The 22925-nt window shown below is 37.6% G+C and overlaps 1 protein-coding gene across 1 annotated transcript in view; it reads right to left on the bottom strand.

The window, feature by feature from the left end:
- Positions 1–22925, bottom strand: part of CAST (calpastatin) — a 105952-nt gene that overhangs the window by 57422 nt on the left and 25605 nt on the right. The window contains exon 3 of the mRNA XM_015590400.2: positions 17964–18035. Coding sequence (XP_015445886.1) covers positions 17964–18035 — 72 coding nt within the window. The remainder of the gene's footprint in view (positions 1–17963; positions 18036–22925) is intronic.

The raw sequence follows: 22925 nt of genomic DNA, 5'->3' as shown, positions 1-22925 counted from the left end.
GTCTGGCCCTGAACCACCTGGAGTAGGCGCAGTGCTGGTTCCAGTCCTCGTTCCCATGCTATCCTTTCATTTCTTTTGCCACCCACACTCTTGGTCTCATCACGTATCTCCCGCACCCGGATTACATCAAGGCCCTTCTAATAGTTTCCATGTCTGGTTCTCTCCTACCCCTCTTCATACCCCATCTTGAGCTCCCAATCCTTTCTGTCTATTGCTGACTAATTTATCTAAGATAAATGTGCACTATGATCCTACTCTGATGAAATGCTAAACTATCCATGGTTTCCCACTGTGTCCAAGATAAGGTCCAATGTCTTCTGCCTGAACTTTTATTTGACCTAATCAACTTATTCCACTTCCTCTCATGCTATGGCCTACACCATGTCTCCCCTCCAGCCAGAATGGTGTCCTTTCTGTCTCAGAGACACCTCATCAGGCAGCACAACTCGATGTGTGAGGGGAGACTCTGGACTCAAGACTGTCTGACAGAATTCCAGCTGACATTGAATTCATGTGTAACCTTGAGCAAGAAACTTAACCTCTCTGTGCCTTAGTGTCCTCATCTGTAAAATGGGAATAGTAACAATTCTTACTTACCTCATAGAGTTGTTTTAAGAATAAGTTACTTTTTCTTAAGTAACCAATTATAGCAGTGCTTGGCAAGTGATAAATGCTGGGCAAATGCTAGTTTGCATTATCACCACCATCACCATCATGCCCCCTTCCACCTCTGTGCCTTTCATCTTGCCATTCCCACCGCCTGTGAAGGCTTTTCCTTGTTTAGGTCCCACCTATTCCTCTCCTGGAAGATTTAGCTCAATATGTATCTATTTTAGCTCATATCTTCTCAACTCATGTACATGTTTGTACTTCTCACTTGAACACTGAATCATATATGCTGCATTGGAGGGTCACTGAGCTCTTATCTAAGCATATGTCATGTCTTATCAATGAAGCTGCAAATCGATGAAGAGGCAAGGGCCATTTCTGTGCCCCACAGTGCCTACCATAGTACTGAGTGTATTGTAGCAAAGAGAAGCTCAAAAATCATTGTTAATTCAAACCTTTATTTCCATTTCCTAATCATCCATTAAAATTCCATTTAAATAAATTTTAATTTTACTTAAATTATACTTTAATTAAATAAAGTATAATGTTAATATCTCATTTTTTAAAGCTAGACTCAAGAATATAATTAATAAATTAGAAGACTTAAGTTTCAGTCTGATGACTTCTTAGTGGCCATGAGTCCTCAAGCAAGTTGATTAAACCTACTAAGCATGGAAATTGTATTCACCTCGCAGAGTTATTGTGAAAGTCAAATTAGATACCAAATATTAGGATAATGTGGGCAAAACACAAAATAAATATTAAAAATTCTCTAATTAAAAATATCTGACAAATTAATAACTGACTTTTAAAACTAGTTCTACTAGACGCACAAGAGAATAACAATTTGTTTCTGAACCATAATAAGATTCTTTTAATAACACATCTCAAATAATGAAAGAAAAGAAATCACAGATTTAAAACCTTCTTTCCTCACAACATCTATAAGGCAGACCTGAACTTGAACTCCACAAGGGCAGGAGGCCATGCCAGTCTCAGTTGCTGCACATCCCCTGGTACACAGTAGTTCTTTAACAAGTATTTGTTAAATAAATGTATGCATTTGTGCACGAATAAACACAAAAGTATTATTTGGTAGCTCAAAAGCAGCATTATGAGTTTTACTCAATCATCTGAAATTTTGTTCAAAGCACAAGTCAGAAAACTGGTTAGGAAAACATAATTTAAACATCTAGTCATTGACATCCTGGCTTTCATCATCCTGGGAGATGTACAGCTTAAAAACATACATACGCACAAAACACCCCCAAGCAGGGCTGCTTCCTGTGAGACGCCTGGAACAAACAATAGGCGGCTGCTGAGGGGCTTTCTAAGGAAGGCACTGACATTCTGTAATTCTTTCTGTAATGGTGGATTATTCACTTCAGGAAATGAATATTCAGATGTTTCAGTTTGTCTATTGTTTGTCATGCTGTCACACCATGACATACATTCTTGCAATGCCTTCAATTATTAACATGGCATAACAATGTTGCTTTTTCTAAAGAGACCAGAAATACAATCACCTAACAAAGTATGGTATTTATCATAACAAAAAGATGATCCCCATAAAATATAAACAATGGATCATCTATGAATGAAATCGAGGCATCTCTTTCAGGGAGAACACTGCTTTGCGCCAGCAGATCTACTTGGGCACAAACTTACACCTCAGCATGTATGTAATATGGATAACGTCAATTATGATAGGATCTTAAGTACAATATGATGTTATAAGAGGCCAGAGTGGGGGACTATTTCTGAGATGTGGGTTTGGAAGATAGGAAGGGCTTCACAGAGGAGATGGGAACTATTTATTTAGTATTTATTGTGGTGTGATTAACAAAGTGGTGGGAACTACAGAATCTTCCATGTGCCAGCTACTGTGACAGGTGCCTTACATATCTGATTTCAGTATATCTTTATAAAATCCTAGGAGGTAACCATTATTATCTGCATTTTATGAATGAGAAACCTGAGGCTCAGAGAAGTTGGGTAACTTGTCTAAGATCTCACAGTTAAGAAGTGGTGGGAGCTTGGATTTGAACACAGATATGACAACATGTCCATGCACTTTTGGCTATTACAAGCTCATTCCCCTACTTTCGAAAATTAAAACATTTGAATTTTCAAAAAAAAACGGAGCTAGAGGTTGAGATGGGGTAGTCATTCCAAGTGAGCTAGACTACCCAGGTGAGCTAGACTTAGAAGTAGGAAAGTATCAAAGATACCCAATCCAGAGCGCAGCCAGCGAGATGAAGCAGAGCACTGCAAAATGAGGTGGTATGAGCATGATCTGGGGGAAACAGATGATGACTGATTCTATCTCAGCTGAATATGCTGTGCGTTCATGAAGTATAGCATTAAAAAGGGACACACAGACTTAAAGTAAAAATAGAATGCCTAAGCTCTACTTGTTCCGGGAAGTGGAGAGCATATGAAGCTTTGGCTTCTGATGTAACATGTGGACTTCAAAATAAACATCCAAATGCTGCCTGGCAACCGGGACAATAGCTACAGCTGAACTGTGATCTCGTCCAAGCCAAAGAGGCTGCAGAACGTTTGGCCACATCCTGCGAGTGTCTGATTATGAGCTCTGACACTGGACCACCCCAAGTGCTTAGAAAAAAATCCACAAAAGGCATGAAGTTGAACTTCCGGCATTGCAAGGCAACTGCTTCATTTTCACTGCTTTGCAAACTCCAGTATTCCAGTGTTTTCGTATTTGTTTTGCTTTTTATTTTTCCCCTGGGATGATAATTATTTTGTGAGCAAGGAAAAGAGCAAACTACACAGCCTGGATTAGTCATCAAAGATGTAAATGGAGTTTTTTTTGTTTTTTTTTTTTTTTCCAGAAGTTGTGCTCCTGCCTCTAGAGATCTTGGTTGCTTTTCTTGATGCATGAAATAATTCCAACTATTTCTGACATTGGCTGACCAAGATAAAGCAAAGTAGAGAAGTTAGACATGGAAAAGACAGCCTAGTTTCCTCTTCTGGGTCCTCGCCTAGAAAAGGTTTGTCTGCCTAGGATTTATGTAATCCTGTGAGTCAAGCAATTTCAGCATAGTAGAAGCTACATGATGAACAATGAAGATGGCCTCTGACAAGCTAGACGACCTTGCGTCTTAACCTCTCTGGAACACAGTTTCCTCATCTATAAATTGTCAGGCTTGAGAATTCTGGAGTTCTGCAGCTCTAATATCGCATGCTATAGTTATGTGAAGCTTATTAAATAATGTACCCAATGACATATATTCAAATGGGAAACACAGGAATTTAGCCTCTAGAGTCTCACAGACCTGGGGTCTAATTCTTGTGTAGCTTTGGGCAAGCTGCTTAACTTTTCCAAATTTGAGCTTTTCAGTTTGTTGAATGGGTATAAAAATTATACCCATCTCAAAAGACAGCAGTGAGAATTAAATGAGGGCGTGTTTATAACATGTTTGGCTCAGTGCCTGGAACATGGTATGTCAATAAACAGCAGTGATTTTTATTACAGCCTCAAAAATTTTCCTCAGTCTCTCCAAATGGAAGAGCAATTCTGTGGTGACCACTCCTTTGAAAAGTTACACACTCATGTTGTTTATCTTTCTTAAAGAAAAAAGAGCAAAAATATTTTATTTTATGGCATTTTCTTTGGATTCAAATGCATGGCTTATTTAGGTCTAGGTTCAAGTAGATATAGGAACAAAAATCTTGGTAGCAGCACAGTTTTTTACAAATCCTAAAAGATAATGAGCTCATCTAAAGCATCTACAGTTACTGATGATGTGATTATTATATAATAAAAAATCCTGAGCTCTGCTGAACAAGTGTCTCAGGGCCTTTCAGCTTAGCTTCCATAGTGCATTCAAATTCATCTCTTAGGTATAGGCCTAACAAAGGATGAGAGAACATGAAAACATTTATGGTCCTTGTGTTATGAAACCAATTGCCAGCCTAATCTCTTACAGGGATGATAGATTCAAAACGTCTCTAACAGAAAGTGACTTGGAATTTATACAGAAATACTGAGATAGAGCCGATTGTGTGGTGGCTGAGGTATGGGCCTGTCACACGCCCATGCTTGCAGCCAGTGAAACATGTTCTTAATAAGAAGGCTTACATGACAGGAACTATAACAAGGCTTCCTTGTCCAAGTTGATCTTTAAATAATCAAAATAAAAATGTGAAGTGCAATAAAATTTCATTCTGGACACCATATAAGAATAACGAATTCACAAATGTATACTAATAGCAAGTTTAATCTATGCAAATATTAAAAAGGTAGCAGAGCCAAATCACTTGAGTTTGAATTCCAGCTCTGCTACCAGCTGTGTAACCTTGAGCAAATTCCTTAACGGCTCTGTGCCTCAGTTTCCTCATCTATAAAACAGAAATAATTATAGTACCTTCCACTGTATGTTATCCCTCTTTCCCCTAGAATAAAAATTCAGTGAATTAAGAATTGATTTTAAAGTAGGTCTCAATTGAAATTGATATAAAAATATAAACATTGTTGCTTATCCTTCAGTCTAAACAAAAATTCTGTATTCTTACATAAGAAAGTTTTTAGTTCTGTACTATTTAATCCTGCTGTTTAAAAATTTTACCATATTCAAAGATGGCTAATTTATTCCTTCTCTACTGCCTATTAGAATGTATAAAGAAACTCTGTCAACGAAACTATTATCTGCTAATTCCAATCAGTGTACAATACTCTTTCACACAAGCAAGCAACCTCATCCACCAGAGAGAATTTCAACAGTATGAAGATATTGAGCATAGCAATAGAGAGCACAATATTGATTCCTAGTACTTTTTTGAATTTAGATATAAATTCCTTTCTCAGTTATTTAAACTGCCTAGATATAAACTACTAAGTGGAGGATTTTTATAAGACCAGTCTCCTGAAAAGACCTTTAGAATCGAATAGAATCTTGCTGTATGACCTGGGGTAAATTATTTAATCTCACTAAGCCTTAGTCTTCTCATTTATAAAATTGTCCTAACACCCACTTACCTGGTTGCAAAATATGCAACTCTTAAGAAGATTAAACAAAATCCTATGTAAATCACTTAGCACAGTAGTTTAATAAATTAATAAATGGTTGGATTCTTTTTCTTTTTCATGTATTTTCAAATATTTAGATCTTAGAGAGATTCTCCAGACTACACACATGTTGCTGTACCTAACCCCTCTCCCAGAGCATTCCAGAATTATTTTAAGATTATTAAAACTACCTAGAATGTCCGTTGTTAAGTTTTGTTTCCTATTGGTTGTCTTTCCATTTTGAACAGTAACCAAGTCTTCAGTTTATTGGTCTGTAGGAGACTGTGGAACAGTTAGACATATACAAAGAAGATATGGTTTAGCATATCAATCAAAAGGTAATTGGTGTACTTTGCCAAGATTTTAATTGCAAATATGTAGGTCAGTGTTCATCATATCCAATCTTTGGAAACATGTGAAGAAGTATAAGAATATAATTGTCAGAAGGACTGGAGAAGAAAACAATTCTAATTTGCTGGGATAGAAATCTGGCTTACCACAAAAACATTGAGAATAATTCAGCACCTATTACTACAATAATTAAAAGATTCTCAAAACCAAAAGAAGGCTCAAACTCAATGGCTAATAGAGGTTAATCTTTCCTTTTTGATCTCTGAATATTCAGCAAGGGGGTACATTATTTCTTAGGGATGTGGCTAAAATTGCAAACAATTAATGATTAACTAATTGATGGACTGATTGACGTAAGACTCGGGGTTAGAGTAAGATATCACATTAAAGATATTTTAGTTATATAACTGCTAGGGAAAAAAATAATTATTAGTTCTAGTCTTTGAAACTATATGCAAAATATGCATAAATTCATAATTAAATATTTTATACTGAAAATGTACATAGTGATTTGGCAATGAATGTTATGCCCTGCCATTGGGCAATGTGACTGACCAGTAACACCTTCACGCAATGGTTCTTGGCCCAGGAACAGAGTAACTCACAGGCAGTGTGTGGGGAGGAAGGGTGGGACATGGATGCTTAGAAACTTATAAAGGGGAACGGGTAGGCAGAAGAGAAAGGATTGTATCCTTACAATCTATAAGCCCCTCAGGTGATTCTGAAACTCCCTGACATTAAGAATCACTGCTTTAGGTAGTTTAAAACAAGATGGCTTTATAGTGGGTCCATGAATGATCACTGTTTCCTACCATCTATTGTTATACATTGACACTTTCCCCCTGGTGACAAACTCAGTTTTATATTTTCACTTGGTTAAAAGGAAGGAACCAGACAGAATAAGATATTATAATAAATTCACAAAAGTACTTTTCAAAAGTACTTTCCAGCCAGTTTTTCCAGGCAGTGCAAATACTGCCAGCCCAGATAACTGAAGAGCCTAGGTGTTTCCTAAAACGATAGTCCTGATACCTCAAGAATATTTGTCCTGTCCAGCTTTATGGTCCTAATTCCCAGGGACACTTGATATTTGTAATTATGCCTGGAGCCCACACCCTTTCTTACTATATAAAGAAAAAGTATGCTGTAGACATCACCAATCCCAATATTGCTGTCATTTTATAGGCAGATGTTCTGGATCATTAAAGAAACTCTTAATGCTACACATATCCACTATACAGCTCAGCTGCAAGGATTTTTTTTTTTTAACAGGATGCAATTTTTAAATGCCATGTTAATTGAATTTCAGAAATAGTATTTGTCTCTCCCTATAGATCAGAGGTCTAAAATGCAAATGAAAATATGTGTTGGGTGATGTGAAGGAGTATATCTGGCCAATACAAAGAGGAAATAGTGGGCTTTGTGACAGTAGAGCATGTATGCCCCATCTAAGGGCTTTCAAATATTTTAATACATTGTGCAGGCCTAGCTAAATTAGTTTGAATCTTGATGGAAGAACACTCTTCTGTTCCAGACACATAAAAATACTGGATAAAATTTAACATAAAAAAAATAAATAAAGATATAAAACAAGAAATGGTGAGTATGAGAAAGAAGTTAAGAATCCTGGAAGATAAAATATTCTGGCTGCCAGTTTCAATTTCCTACAGTACATCAAGCCCTTTGAATCTGATACATCTTTGCAAATAATATACTATGAAAAAATACATGACTAAAAGCAGGTGAGAAACTGTTTTAGATAAATTGTTAGCATGAGAATATTTGTATTCAAGGACTCCGATGATGACTAGCCATAGTAATGAAGTTACATAAGAAATTTTTTTTTGCCTTGTTGGCTATAAATGTAATTGCCTATTTTCATAAGGAAGAAATTTTTAAAAAGCATCTGTAACTGAAATATGTTCAAATAATTCTATTCTCTGTTACTCTCTCTGGCCACTCTCTTAGTGTAGCTAATATACAAACAACATGCAGGAGGCTGAGCCCCCGGTTTCTCTGTAGAAACAGGGTTCTCTCACCCCTCCCCTAACAACTCTATTCTACAAAACTCTGGAGGCTCCAAGGTCTGGTCTAGGTCTTTATATTTAAGTCACTTGTGCAGGGGACCTCAAACTATTATAGTAGTCCAGACAGCAAGCACACTTACTAATCTAGTCTCAATCTCTTATGGCAACTTTGAGTGACCAAAAATCTCCCTTCTAAGGAGACCCCAACTGTTAAAGCTCATTCTTTGCAATTATGGAGGCCTTGCTTAGGTCACAGTTATGTGCTTCACTCCTTAGGAGTCCAACAGCAAAACTCACTGGGATACTCATCACCGCTCACCAATATCTCATCTGTTATGATCAGTGTGTAATGGAGCCTCTAGTACTAAAGAAAATTATAATAGTGTTAGCAATATAAAAAATGTTTACCAAAGCTAACTTGATTAGTCAATAAAAATAGACCTAAATCCTCTTTCAACATATAAGAAATCCTCCCCAAATAAAACTAAGTGTTAGGGTTTGTTTAAAGTGTTGTAAAGGGATCTATAGGAAAAGAAACAAATCCCACCAACAAAGCAGACTGAGCAGCAACTTTTACCTAAAAGGTGTCAATCATTCCTATGAGAGGAGCCAGTGAAAACGTTAAAAGATGAGTAAATTGGAATCTGAGGTTCTCCTTGTCTTGCTATAGATATGTATTTACCAGGTGGCAGCTGCCAAATATAAATAACAAAATAGATTGAGACAAATGTGTCTTTAGAGATAAGAAATGTCTGGAATTCCGGAGGTAATTCTGACTGTTGATAAGCTTGTCTATCTTTTTTTACACCTGGGTTGAGTGGTGAAGAAACAAACAGGAAGACGAACCCACCAGGAACCTGTCCCCTCAAAGCTGGCTTGGAGGACTGACAACACAGACCCAGTCAGCTATGGGGTCTCCAGTTAAACCATGTAGAGCCAAGGATAAAATGGAAATCTCAGGTATATCTGACACTTGATGGAAATCCAGCCTGTCTGCAAGGGACAATTGTCAAGAATATCTCATCAGATAATCCTAGAATTAATCAGAATTCTTAATCCCGCATAACAGCCTATGTAGAAGTGTAGAGAGAGACTGTAGTGTCATTAGGGGCAAGTATGGAAGGAAGAGATTAGGAAAATAATGAATGAGGAGATCCAATGTTTGGGAAGCGGGATGTGTATCAGACTTATAAGAGACCTCCAACTGACTGTACTCCACTTGACTAACATTCCAGCCCTAGGAGTCTGTGTCCATCTTGACTGTTGGTATTTTCCACGTTAGACCGGCCTCCTGGTTGTAGATCTCCTTTAAGGGAGTCATATTCCCATGTTTACTCCCAGAGAAATAGGCCCCCTTCTCTCAACTTTCCACTGCTTTTATGTAGCACCTTGATAAATGCTAGTTAGCACTTTTCACATCGTGTTTTTTCATTTGTTTTGGGGACCATACCTCACTTCTGTATCCCTAGCACCATGTCTGACCCATTACCCAGCCCCCCACACAGCTCCTCAAAAAAGAAGAAAAAGCATTCCTTATTGATCTTCTTTTATTATCTACTCTTTAATCTTTAGCAAAAGGACAAACAGATATTTAATTTTAAAACTCTACTTGTAAATCCTAGAAAATAAAAATGAATATAATTTTACCTTTTCCACCTACCCAGGATAAATCTCTATATTAATGTAATAGCATCTTAGGGTTCTATTCATATCAAGAGCAATCTTCTTTTTCAACACAATAAGTATTTATCAAGAAATTACCATGGTAAATGCTATGGGGGCACAAAGATATGGATCCTGTCATCAAAGAGTTCGCAGTATAGTAAAAAGCTGGTATTCTAAGAACAAAAGTAACCATAACTAAGTGAGACTAAATGAGACTTTAGTCTGTGATAATTTTTCATGCACTGAAGCTGATTTTTTTGGAAAGTATTTTATGGAGAGCTGTTTATAGGGCCTAAGAAACAATACAGTGTGGTGATTAAGAGATAAGGCTGTTTCTTAATCTGTAAAATGGGCATAATAAAGAGTATCTACCTAATCACTACATTATCATCACATCAAGTGATAAGTGTTTGCCTAGAACACAGTAATTTTCAGTAAATTTAGCTATATTAATATTGTTTTAATACAGATTATGCTGATCTATTCTTTTTCTGCAACCTATTACAGTCACTTTCTAATAGTTTATTATTGTTGCCTAGCGTAGATAGGAGAGTACAGGGGTGACAATGCCACCTTGCTAGCAGCAGGATTATGCACTGTCTCCACTTGAACCTACTATGTCCAAATGCATGGACTTGCTCAGAAGTTAGCATGTCTTCTTAAGAGATATTACAAAGTGCCCTTAAACACTGAAAACAACGGAACTGAGTAATTATTTTTATGGCTTTCCATAACGATAGTGTAGCTCATTTATTCTTAACCAGGGAAGGGAACGCACCAACTAGAAGTATTTAAAAATGTGTTAGAGTGCTTTTGGTCATGCCCCAGCATTCAGTAAGAGCAAGACAGTCCTGCCTAATTAAGAACTGTCACCTCAAATGCCAATAGTATCCTGTTGAGAAACATTGGGTAGTTGACCTTTTTAAGTTAAATGCTTTTCACAGAGAAATAATAAAATGTAATTGTTTGTGAAGATCCATTGTAGTTTCCCAGTATGGAGATTATTAATTCAATATATCAGAAAAACTGTAGGATAAAATATGTTCTTATGAGGTCAGATACATTGATGCTAAAACATATATCCCAGTCCATATAGTATCCAAAATGAGGGGATTGTAAGGTATAATGAAAAAGAATATATGTGTGTGTGTGTGTGTGTGTGTATGCCCCACACCTATGTATCCGATGTATCCATGTGTGTACAACGCACACACATGCACATGGGTACATAGGTTGTGGGTTTTTTATTTAAACAGGACTACCAGTTAGATAGTTCATATTTTGGGAAAAGTAAAGTTACACCTAAGAAATAGTGATGCCTTAAAGATATAACTGTTATTATAAATATTTAATAGGAACACAAATACTTGGCTGATTTTAAGAATTTAGTTCAAATTAATTCCTCATGTTTACCTAATGGCTGGCTGACATGCACGCTCTTAGTTTCATCCCTTCAAACTGTTGTTTTATGTGATACCTTTTAAATTTTCATTATAGGAGAGAAATTATACTCAATCAATTCAGAGATCAAGGAATTGAACTGACCACTAATACTATGTAATCAATTCCTCTAGCACATTGGGAATCTTCTCTCAAAGCACACGAACTGAACGACAGTCAACATTTATATTTGACTGTGCTACTTCATAAACACTGTGGTGCAGTCTGCAAAGCTCACTTGTTTATCATAGACATCAATAGTCCTTGCTGTGTGCACACAGATTTCAGCTCCATCCTCATTGCTGTTGGCCACCTACCCCTTCTCCATCAGTCAGCAGACGTGGCCTTTCCTAGTTCGGCATGACTTTGCTAAATGTCACTGTTTTAATCTTATACTGTCTCCTGGAACCCAGATAGCACTCCCTCACCAACACATTCCCAGCAACAAATATCCTTTTAGATACTGAGAAATCGGTGTGCAAAAGTTGAATTCAGTGCCCACATAAAAAACATCAGGAAGTGGTGCTCCACAGTTATTCATAAGAAAACAAACTTTCCTCTTTTGAACAAGTAGATGCCACTCCTTAAATTCCCTTCTCTGCAATGCAGAGGTTTTCTCTCTCGAAAGCATCTCATACGGCAGGAACTAAACAGAACTGCTGATTAAGCATTACTCTTCCTCTGATGCATAGGTGGGTTCCTAGAAGACTAGTCAGAAGCCCCAAGGTCCTGTCCCTTCAGGAAGCTTCCTAAACATTCTGCCTCATTTTCTCAAACTATAAGATGAGTATAAAGAACTTGCCACTTGGGCATATATAAGTGTGGAACACTGGGACAATAACTGTACAGGAGATTGTTAAATCTCTATGAAAACATTTGTGTTCCTGAAAAAAAGTACCCCTCAGTGATCAGACTCAGGTTGTGTTCAAGGAAATAGAAGAGCAACTTGTTCCAACATCTGCCACACCACACCCAGTATGTATCAGGTACATGGAGAGGTTATTCACTGGGTGAGCTCATTCTCTAAAACAGAGGTCATCACAGTGGCCTGGGCAGGGCCAGGGAAGAAGGTGGGGGTCTAACCCTAGAGATTGAAAGTACCAAAACAAATAGACATGGCTGCAGTTTTTCTTCTTTCAGCATTATTCCCAGGTCACACAAATCCCTGGTTTTGTAACCCTGCCGTGTCTGTCTGATCAGACACATTCCCAGCGGAAGAGCCAGCAATAGTGTCACCAACTGGGAGGAGGGGTCGGTTGACAAGTAACACACTTTACTTAGAACCTATTTGGAAAGGAACGTATCTTCAGAGTCAAGAGACTATAAGGAGCACACGTCCAAAGCCTGGGGAGCCAGCGGCAGGGTCGGAGCCTGGGACGCATAGGGCGGGCACTGAAAGCCACGGCCGGGCTGCCCGCCCAGGAAGCAGACGCAGCTTTGGGGAGAAGCGGCAGAAATCAGTACTCACTCTGCGTCCGGCTCCCGGGCCCAGAAACTTCAGCTGGGTTTTCAGGATGTTTGCATTCCTACTTGGGCTCGGCCCCCACGGTTTCACAGCCGAGCCACAGAGAACGACTGGGCGTTCCCGGAGTGCGACGCAAGCTGCTCCCCGCCCTCCTCCCGGGTGACTAGTCACGGGGAGGCCTCTGAAGGCTGGCTAGCTGAATAACTCGGCCTGTGATGCAGGCTACGCTGCAGGCTGATGGCAGAGATCTGAAGCTCCTAGGCTGTCACCCTTCGACTCGATCAAAATAAGGGAGCAACGGGAGTGCTCTTTGTGAGTGCCCTTTGCAAACACATGTCCCCAAATGTCTTTTTAAACTGTAAAGCAAATTAATAATGACCACCACCAAGGATTTGAAAATACATTTCGAAAGATTTTTTTTTAAAGAGGAGTTTAACAGTATAATTTTACTGAATTTTACATTATGACTAAAAATTTAAAAATAAATAGAATGGATATTAATCCACTGAATAAAATAAGAATTCATGAGTCCATACTGCTACAAATAAATGAATGAATATGTAAATAAAGAGAAAGGAAATGCTCTTTCTTAGAGAAGAATACCAATGAATAAATACAAAATGAATGATAGGGTTAAAAACGTAATGAAATTTTAAAAGAAATATGAAAAGCCAGCTTCTCTCAATGCTATAAACCAATGACAATAAAGACGCTGGACTCTAAGCTTGGGGTGTGAGTGGAGGACGTGATGATGGTCAGTGGACGAAGAGCAGAGACCTCAGACGCACCTAGTGACAACTGAGCAATGACTCAGTGCTGCAACCAGCCAAGGCAGAGGTGATGGCCAGCTGGCATTAAGAAGACAGGGAGCTCATCTCATCTGCACAGCTTTGTACCCAACATCCACTGGGTAGTCAGAGCAAGTGGGGTCCCTCTGAATTTTCCCACAAGGTGCTGTTCCTCATAGCCACCTTATTTATTTTCATTTTTCATCTACTTCTGTTAAATAAAACTGGGGAAGTAGGAGCCTTTCCAATTCTAATATTTTATAATTTCCTGAGCAGAAGACCCTGTCTTTTTATTCTTCTTGATCAAAATATAGCTTAAAAATTCCTTTTTAATTCACTGCTAATATTTTTTTTCTTCTTTTTTTAAACTAAACCTCAGTTCATCTAGGTTTCACTGATAATCATTTCTTCTGTGACAAAAACAGCACGGGGTGACTTATTTGGGCCACACCCCAATAGGAATGAGCCCTGGGTCCCACAGTCCCAAATATTAGGCAGCATATCTATCTCCCTCAATGAAGGCAAGTACTTCATTGCTCTTGAAGAGTACAGATGAGTAATTACATGTTATGTGATACTTTTTCCAAAGATTTGGATCCTGTAAGACAGGAAGTGGCTCCTTTCCTAAGAGATGAAGAGGGACATTGGCACACCCTGATATTCTGAGGCTCATCCTTTCTCCCAGTGTGGTCCTTATATCATCTGTATCTGAAACACCTGAGGAAAGCTATTAAATATATAAAATCTCGGGCCTTACCCACCCCCGGCGAGTCAGAATTTATTGGCTTGGAACCTGAGAATCCGCATTTTAATCAGATTCTCTAATCAAGGTTTAGGTCATCCAAGGCACAAGTAGTCTAAACTTCCACTTGCAGCACAATTCAACATCCTTACTCCTCAAAGTGTGGTTGCCAGACCAGCAGCATCAGCATTAACTGGGAGCTTGTTAGAAAAGCAGAATCTCAGCCTCACCCCAGACTTCTTGAATCAGAATCCTCATTATACTAAAAATCCTACTGATTAATATGCAAATTAAAATATGAGAATTACTGCTCTGGATCTTGTTTCCCAAATTTTGCATATTCTCTATATTTTTTAATCTGCAATAATTTTACTGTATTTACTTAGTATTTTTTAAAAACATATTTATTTTTTAACCTCTTATCTAGCCTTGTCTTAAGCAAAACTGGGATCATGAGTTTGAAGTGATAGTTCGCTTTTTCTAGTACATTAAAATATATGCTAAATTATTAAAATAAAAATGCTTCCATGTTTAACACACAGTCATTTCACAAATCACAGGTGGTCCAAGGACACTGTGGGGTGAGGCTGACATCGCATGCAGGAATACCGTCCACAATATACAAAGACTTTATCTAGCCCCTCATTCATATTACAGATGAGAAAAGTAAGCACCTGAGAGAAGAGCTCTGTTGCCAAATTAACACAGTTTTTTATTGCAGATCAATAAAAAACTGTTTGTCAATCTGTTGCCAAATTAACACAGTTTTTTATTGCAGATCAAAATCACAAAGTATTTCTCTGACAGGTACTTATTCCTTCACAGATCTTGTCTCCTCTAGCTGGGGAGAAAAGCTGTTTGTAACTTTTGTTTAGAAGGCCTAATGTTGCTAAACAACCTATTATCAATGATTTCCCATCAATTCAATTAGGTAATTCCCCTGTTTTCCTTTCTGTAGTAGTGTCTTTAACTCAGTATCACATATTTGCTGACCACACATTTGCAAATGCTCACTACATATTGATGATTTCCAACCTAATCAACACACACCTTCCTAAATTAGAATCCGAAACACTCACAACCCCCAGATTGCCTCATAGCAAGACTGAGGCATGTGATTTGTGTTGGCTGGTCAGATGTGCACCCCCCCCAAAAAAAAATGAGCTTAGAAGTGAGCAGTGTCAAGAGGCCACTGCCCACTGGGAAATCTGTGTTATGATAAGGCCTGACTATCTCCAAGATTGGCAGTTGCAGAGTTTCTGCCATCCAGTCCTAAATGTGATAGTGCTGAGTTGTGGTGGCAGCAGAAGCTCCCACAGTGTGGCTGGGCATTGTTTCTGGCTGTGAAACTTTAGGTTACTTCTGCCGAAGCCTTCTGGATTTCTCTACCAGCTAGCCGCTCTCCTTAAATTCTTTTTTTTTTTTTTGGCTTGAACTAATCAGAATGGATTCCAATTGGGATTAATGACTTTGACCCATATATCTTCTAAATAGCTGTGGTCTTCTACAGAGAGAATCCTAATGCAGATACAACCTAGGTTTCCTCATCTGAACATGGAGGTGGTTACAATAGAAGTTACCTGAGAACTTTTCCAGTCTTAAAATTGCATGACTGATTATAGATCACAACTATTTTCACATTGGCTTTAATATGAAGCTATGTAATTCCTGCAGCCTCATTATTATTTAAAAATTAATTTTAAGCACTAAACATCTTACAATAATTGAGTTAGAAATATCTATGCCACTTAAGAGTTTTAGATCTTCCAAGAGGAGTACTTTATGGAAAAAGTGATATTATTTGTGTACATAATTACTTATTTTGCAAGAACTCTTACAAAACAGTTCTCTAATACAAGGTAACTATTTTAGTTATACACAAGCTTCAAATTTAATATTTAACACAGAGTTGATTTTCTTAATAACTGTGAATTATCACTTATTTTAACTTTCAAGTTCAATGTGTCCAGAATCAAAAAACAAACAAACAAAAAAAACCAAAACAGGAATAATTCTCATGTCTGACTGTACCTACTATTTTGTTATACCTTTCCTGAACGTGTTGAGAGAATATTATTTTGCCTGTGTGTGTTATGATAATTACTTATATAATAAAAGGCTTCAAGTGTCACAAATGCTATTAGCCTCAGCTTTTCTAAATGATGCATGGGAATGATTATTATTTTTTAAGTGATGACGATACTGAGTTAAAGTCCTTTAAATCTGGCATCTAAAGAAGAAATAAGTAAGTGTATTATATACATATATTTTTTTCTTTCAATATTGTGTAAGAGAAAGATATGGGAAAGGAAGGAGTGTAAAATTAAACCCTGGGATAACTAATATTCAGAAAACTGGTGAGTCAGGAAACCGTAGCAAGAAAGAGCAACAAGAAAGAGAAGTATGGAGGCAGGAATGGACAGTGTTTTAGAAACCAAGGAAAGAATGTCACATTTGCCATTAAGTACTAAAACAATAAACATGTGGCTAAACCATCTTCACCTCCTAGCTATGCCCCTCCCTCAGCTTCTTGAGCTACAGCAGGCTATGGGGAAGAAGTTCAAATTCTTTATAACCATTCCAACTCCTAATGACTGGATGATAACTTCCTGTGTGGAAAAAAATATAAAAAAGGTACTGCTTCTCATGACTAACTTAAGAAAAAAACTGAGCATGGTTTTCCACATTGTATAGACTTTCCAAGAGTTTAGGTACTAACAATTTTGGAAACCATTTACAAATGATTCAGTAAATCTCATTGGGTTGAGGTTTTGCCGATGAGGCTTCTCTCATTTTTAGAGACATAATTTAAGTATAAGTTGACTAAAGGTCCTAATATCATAAAAGAAGGAGCATGTCTGGAAAAATCTTTTTTAGCCATGATGGTGTTTACTTCTGTGCCTAGCCTTTTCTCATTTCTCAGCTGAGTTTTGGTTTTGGCACCTTTCGAGGGTTTGGAGAGCAGCCAGGGCTCTGGGAGGCAATAAAATATTAACTCTTCACCAAGCAAGTAACCCACATAAGAAAGTCCACAGACTGCCTTAGGAGAGCCACCAGTTTTAAAGGAAAAATGCTTATTTAAAATGGTTGTGTAGACAATACTGAAATAGGTTAAAGTTTTTCATAATCTTGGATATACTGGAAGAACACAAGGTGAAATGGGCTGAACATAACTATTTTACATATTAAAAACTACTGCTTAAAATTGTGGTTTCTTGTCTTGAAAGGCGATGTTTCAGTGATTTTTATAAGTGGCAAAGCTTTGAAGTGTTATATTACCAAAAAATGCTCAATGAGGTCCAGCATGTTGAGGACCTTGTATGAACAGGAAACCTCGGTTCAAGTTCTACATCCATCTTACTGGCTTTGTGATCTTGTCAAGGCTACTTAACCTCTCTGAGCCCTGGTTTCCTCAGGTACAAAGGAATAATAATTACAAAGTTGTGAGGAGATTACATAGGATAATTATATAGCATACATAGCAGACAGCTGGTGTGGTTAATGCTCAGTAAGATAATTCGAATTATTTTCTGAAGAAGTAGGAGGACTATATTTCTACTCAGAGTATGTGCAGAAGTACAATATTGTTTATAGATATTTATGAAAATATTATTTATTGGACACTTATTATATGCCAATAAAAGGTATAACACAATGGTTTTACTAGGTTTTAAATCATTCAAATCATTATTAAGAAATTGCATCCCCCAACCCCAGCCCAGAAACAATTCTGTGTTCAGAAACTTTCAGTGATATATGGACACCATTTGCCTTCCCTATAGGCCCCACTCACTAATTATACATCTTAGAGTAGGGGTCTTTTCATGTTCAGGAAATGACTGACCTTGGTGGCTGGAGCTGTTCCACCAGCATGGGTTCTGGAGGGTTGACTGCTCCCATGGCTTGTTGCTTTTTTCTTGAAAATAAAAAAATATTCGTTTCAATGGAAAAAAAATCTTAAAAATACAGTCAAATTTTCATACCAATATTAGTATCTTCTCAAGCAAAAATCAGACTAAAATACTAGGCATGCAAAAAGCGAACATATTTTTGCCTGAAGACTATATCAATATTAAAAAGGAAGAGTAAGTTGAATAAATCCCAAATGTTTGATATTCAATGATTTTGGAGAACTGCAAAAATCCTCACATGGGCGGTTGCCATTTTCTACCACAATGCACTCCCAGAAGGAACCACTCACTGTGGGGCAGTTTTCTCTCGGCTGCAGAGAGGACACCAGTACACCCTCTATGGAGGGTGATTTAGCAATAAGCACCGAAGACGTAGTTCTACTTTTAAAAATTTATCTTAGGGAAATAATATGAGAGGAGCAAAAGCCTTTTTTCTTTAATGATATTCTACACAGTATTATAACATTAAAAAGCTGAAAACAATACAGGTAGTAACAAATGTTTATTGAGTGCTCACCATGTACCAGGTAATTATTCTATTAAAAAAAAATGGAATGATAGATGATAATAGAATAATAATGCTCTAATGATAGAATATATGAGAGCATTATCGTAAGTACTTTGTTTTAAATACCATGTATAATAACTTATTTCATCTTCACAGTACCTGATATAAAGCTGGTAAATTGTTATCCCTGTTTTATGGGTGAGGAGTCTGAAGAATGGGATGAGTACATAATGTTGCCATGGTCACAGGTAGAAAAAAGTAGGATGTCTGCTTCAGACCCTATTCTTTATCTACCTATCCTGCCTTCTGCAATTGGGGGTTACGCTACGGACAGCTACAGCATGAAATATTATTATGCAATAATTGAAAATCAAGTTGAGAAGAACTTTCATTGAATGAAAATATATTATTCATATTTTATATAAAGAAAAGTAAGATTATAAAATAGCATGTAGAGTATGATCTCTGAAGTTCATACATGTCATTTTCTGATTGTGGGGTTAAGAGTGATTTTTTAAAATACTGTTCGTTGTGCTTTTTTGTATTTTCTTATGTAACTATAACTATTTAACTGACAAAAGAACAATTAATGAGGGGAGAAGGGATTTTAAAATACACAGCTGCTTTCTTAACAAGGCCTTGATATCTTATATCTCTTCTGAATATCTATATTTCAAAAAAGCATATAAACTATAAAGTTTTATCATATAAAATGATGAGATTCTGATCCATCTATAAAATGTGAATAACATACTCTAAACATTAAATACAAAGGGATAGTAATGCACTAATTAGCTGACATGTAACATATTAAAAAATTGTATAACTATGCAGCAAAATTTTAAAAAATAATCAATTGAGAATAATTTGGTCTAATTCTTTAGCATTTAGGAGAAATACTTAGCAAAATTTATATTGCTTAATTGTTTTGAAAATGCCTACCATGGAGACTTGAGCAGAAGCCTTTTTTTCCTTCAATGTAAATAGTCTCTCCCAAGCAAGGGAAGAAAACTCCTAAATAAATGTGATAGAAATAAAAGAGGCTGACAAAAAGCTCGTGATGTGGGTGTGATATGGGAGATGGTGAAAGGAGGGGATGATCTAAATTTGATCCATATTTCAAGTCTCTTTCCAAAATATAAAGTGTATTAACAAACAGCTTCTGATAACCACGGTGTATACATGGATTCAGTGTAAGGAAATGGACACAGGTAATAAAGACAAGAATCCAGCAATGGGGTTGTTCGGGGTTGTTCATTTTAACCCCATTACCCTTTCAGCCTCCTCATTTTCCAAGGAGGAGACTGAAGCCCAGAAAGGTCATGTCATTGTCTAGTGCGCTCTAGCTGACCTTCACTCCGGCTACAGCCTTTGGTCTCAGCTATAATCATGGAAGGTCGCATTCCAATCTTGTGCTAAATACAGCTCCCACTCATTACACCAAAGCCCAGATGTTGAATTTTTCCATGAGAATTTAAAAATTTGCCTTTTGGCTGAGTTATGAAACTATTAAATTAAATTAATAACTAAACACATGCTCATTTTTATTTTACTTCTATATCAACTCAAGGTTTACTTTTAAAAGATGATTTACTAATAAATTCAGTGTCTTTTAACTTAAAAGATTCCTCAAAAGTTGAGTATTTCTCAGCTTTCCTATGGGTATGACCTGTCACCTCAAATCTTGCCTTGTCTTGTGAGCCACCTGGATTACCCACCCCACAAAGGACCAGTTTAATTCAGCTGAAACAAGGGTAGAATCTGTAAAACTGATCTTTCATTAAATTTTATATAACAAATATTAATTAAAGCCTTAGTTAATGTCAAGCATTTATAACAATAGAAAATCTTAGAAATACACACATACACCAAAGCACAGACTCCTTATTCTTGTTATTAACCAGCATTTAATTAGAGCGTTTGGCCGATATATAGGACTTGGTTAGTTCTCTTTCTCCAACTGTGTCAGATTTCATGCATTCCTTCATTTATTTACTCACTCATTGGACAGACATTTATTGAACCCTGGCTATAAGCCTGGCCCTATTCTAGGCAGTGGGGATGTAATGACCAATTAAAAGAAAAAGGTCCTACTCTTATAGTGTTTACATTCTAGTCAGAGGACTCAGACTCTAAATCAACAAAAAAGATGATTTCAGTGAGTGACAAGTACTGTAAAGACATTAAAACGGGGTAATGTAACAGAATATGACTGGCTAAGGGTTACTTCAGACAGGATAGACAAAAGTGACATTTGACTGAGACCTGACTACAAATAAACCAATCATGTAAATAAGGGATGGGGGAGCGGAGGCATTCAAGGTAGAGCAACATGTGCAAAGGTCCTGAGGTAGGAATGAGCTTGGCAAGTTGGGGGAACAGAAGGAAGTTAGTGCAGGTGAAGCATGGTGGGCACAGGTATATGGTATGAGATGAAACAGGGTGCTGGATCAAGATATTTAGTCTGAAATGACAGAGGTTTAGGAAGGCTCTACAGTCGGGTGTGTTTGAGATCATCAGTTTCTTCCAGCTTTGGCTACTTCCTGATCTTCTCTGGGTGTCATCTAGCCGTCGTTGAGTCCTCTCTTGCCTCCAGGTGAAAAGTTCTCAGAGTCGTCTGACTTCATGTCACCTCCTGCTTAGTTTTGCAGGTATCTTCTTCACACTCGCACCCCCATTTCCTTATCATCACCATTGGTCCTTAGAAATCCCACTCTGGCCTGGACAGATCTCTCACCTGGCTAGGTCCGCATATTTACTAACCAGTGATAGGGCTAGATCTACCCTCAGATAGAACAAAATTAATTCACCTATCACAGAAAGCAGAAACTCACGAAACAAGCTCAATGTCCACAACCCTGCATTTGTCCTAACATACAGATATGCTCTAGTCTCTAAAAGATTAAGATATTAAATGAGGATGCCACTATTATGATAATTCAAATTCTGAGTTAAATTATTTTCCCATAAACCTGTAGGCTTAAGGCCATCAAGCAGATTTTTCCTTGCCAATCAATCACATTCCTTCTAATATCTGAGCACTTCTTTATCTTAAGTTTTATAGAAAGGAAATTGTCAGGAAGAGCCTGCCCTCATCCCTATGTATCGAGTCACAGGCCTGGCTGACTCATGCCCTCTTTGCAGTTCAGCATGTCACAGGGCCTCAGCTTTAATGACTGACAGGGACAAAAGTATGATCCTCCATGCTTTATTTGCCCTTTTTGGACTCAAACTCCAGGATACCAAGTCTGGTCCATTTACAGAGAACTTGTGTAATGTCCCCTGCTCAGGCACAGACTCCTGAGTGTACACACGCCCTTTTCCCATAGATTATAAACCCACACCTTTTATTGTAAGCAGCCTCCCCAACCTCCAAAAGTGGTTCAAAGTATGCCAGCCAAGAGATCCACAAAAAAGGTACCCCATGCTTGAGCAGAGAAGTTCAATAAAGAATGTCCAGATTAGATCAATTCTATCTGCAGTGGCAGAAAAGCATGGAAAGAATTAATTGCAAACCTTTTTTGTAAGTCTGTTGTAGTTCATAATAAACATTTTTATTGAATGAATCAGAACTCAAGTCTTAAAAACTATTTTCAAAGTGACAATGTTCCAAGAGCCAGGCAAAGAGCTGCTGTGTCACTATCTCCTAAAATCTCAGGAAAGGCCCCTGAGCAAAGCCTCACATCACCCTGAGACTTAGTGACTCTGCAAAGTAAGGCATAGCATTCTCTAGAATAACGGTCCTATCTTTTGATTCACGTAGCAAGAATCCTGGCTCCACTTAATGTCAGCTATGAAAACTTGGGTAAGTTTATGAACATTTCTAAACACTTTCTCATTTGAAAAATGGAATAGTCCTAGTCTTATCTCAGAGGAAGATTGTAAGGATGAAATGAGATGAGGTGTGGCCTGAGGTTTGTGGTCCCCAGGTTGGATATCCCTGCTCTAAAGAGAGAAGCCCAAAGACCTTGAACAGGAAGCAGTGGAACAGACTGATCTCAAGGGAACCCCAGAGGGCCCAGTTTTAATTCATGAGGAGTCTTAGTGGCTGTTGAGAAGTTCTATGAGCTTTTATAATTTATGTAATCAGAAAAAATAACGTCTTTTTTCCAATGAATAGAAAAGTGATTTTTTTCCTTAGGACCAGCCATGATTCTAATAACAGTTTGAACCTCTTGAGGTTTGCTTTTAAGCTTTGTTCTGTTGAAAGAGAGCAGCCTTCAGAGTAGGAGCAACTTTTTTTCAATAGAGAGATGATACTCTTCTGATTATGAAATGGTGGGAACATATCCTGTTCCTAACCCTGTATGAGCTGTGGGGATTACATGAAATGATAAACATGATGCATCTAGCCAACAAGACGTGCCAGCTTAGGGAAGCTCGAGAC

The sequence above is a fragment of the Pteropus alecto genome, unplaced genomic scaffold, assembly GCF_000325575.1.
Source record: "Pteropus alecto unplaced genomic scaffold, ASM32557v1 scaffold20, whole genome shotgun sequence".
Taxonomy (NCBI): Eukaryota; Metazoa; Chordata; class Mammalia; order Chiroptera; family Pteropodidae; genus Pteropus; species Pteropus alecto.
The sequence above is the reverse complement of the archived record's forward strand: the minus strand, read 5'-3'. Positions and strand labels throughout refer to the sequence as shown.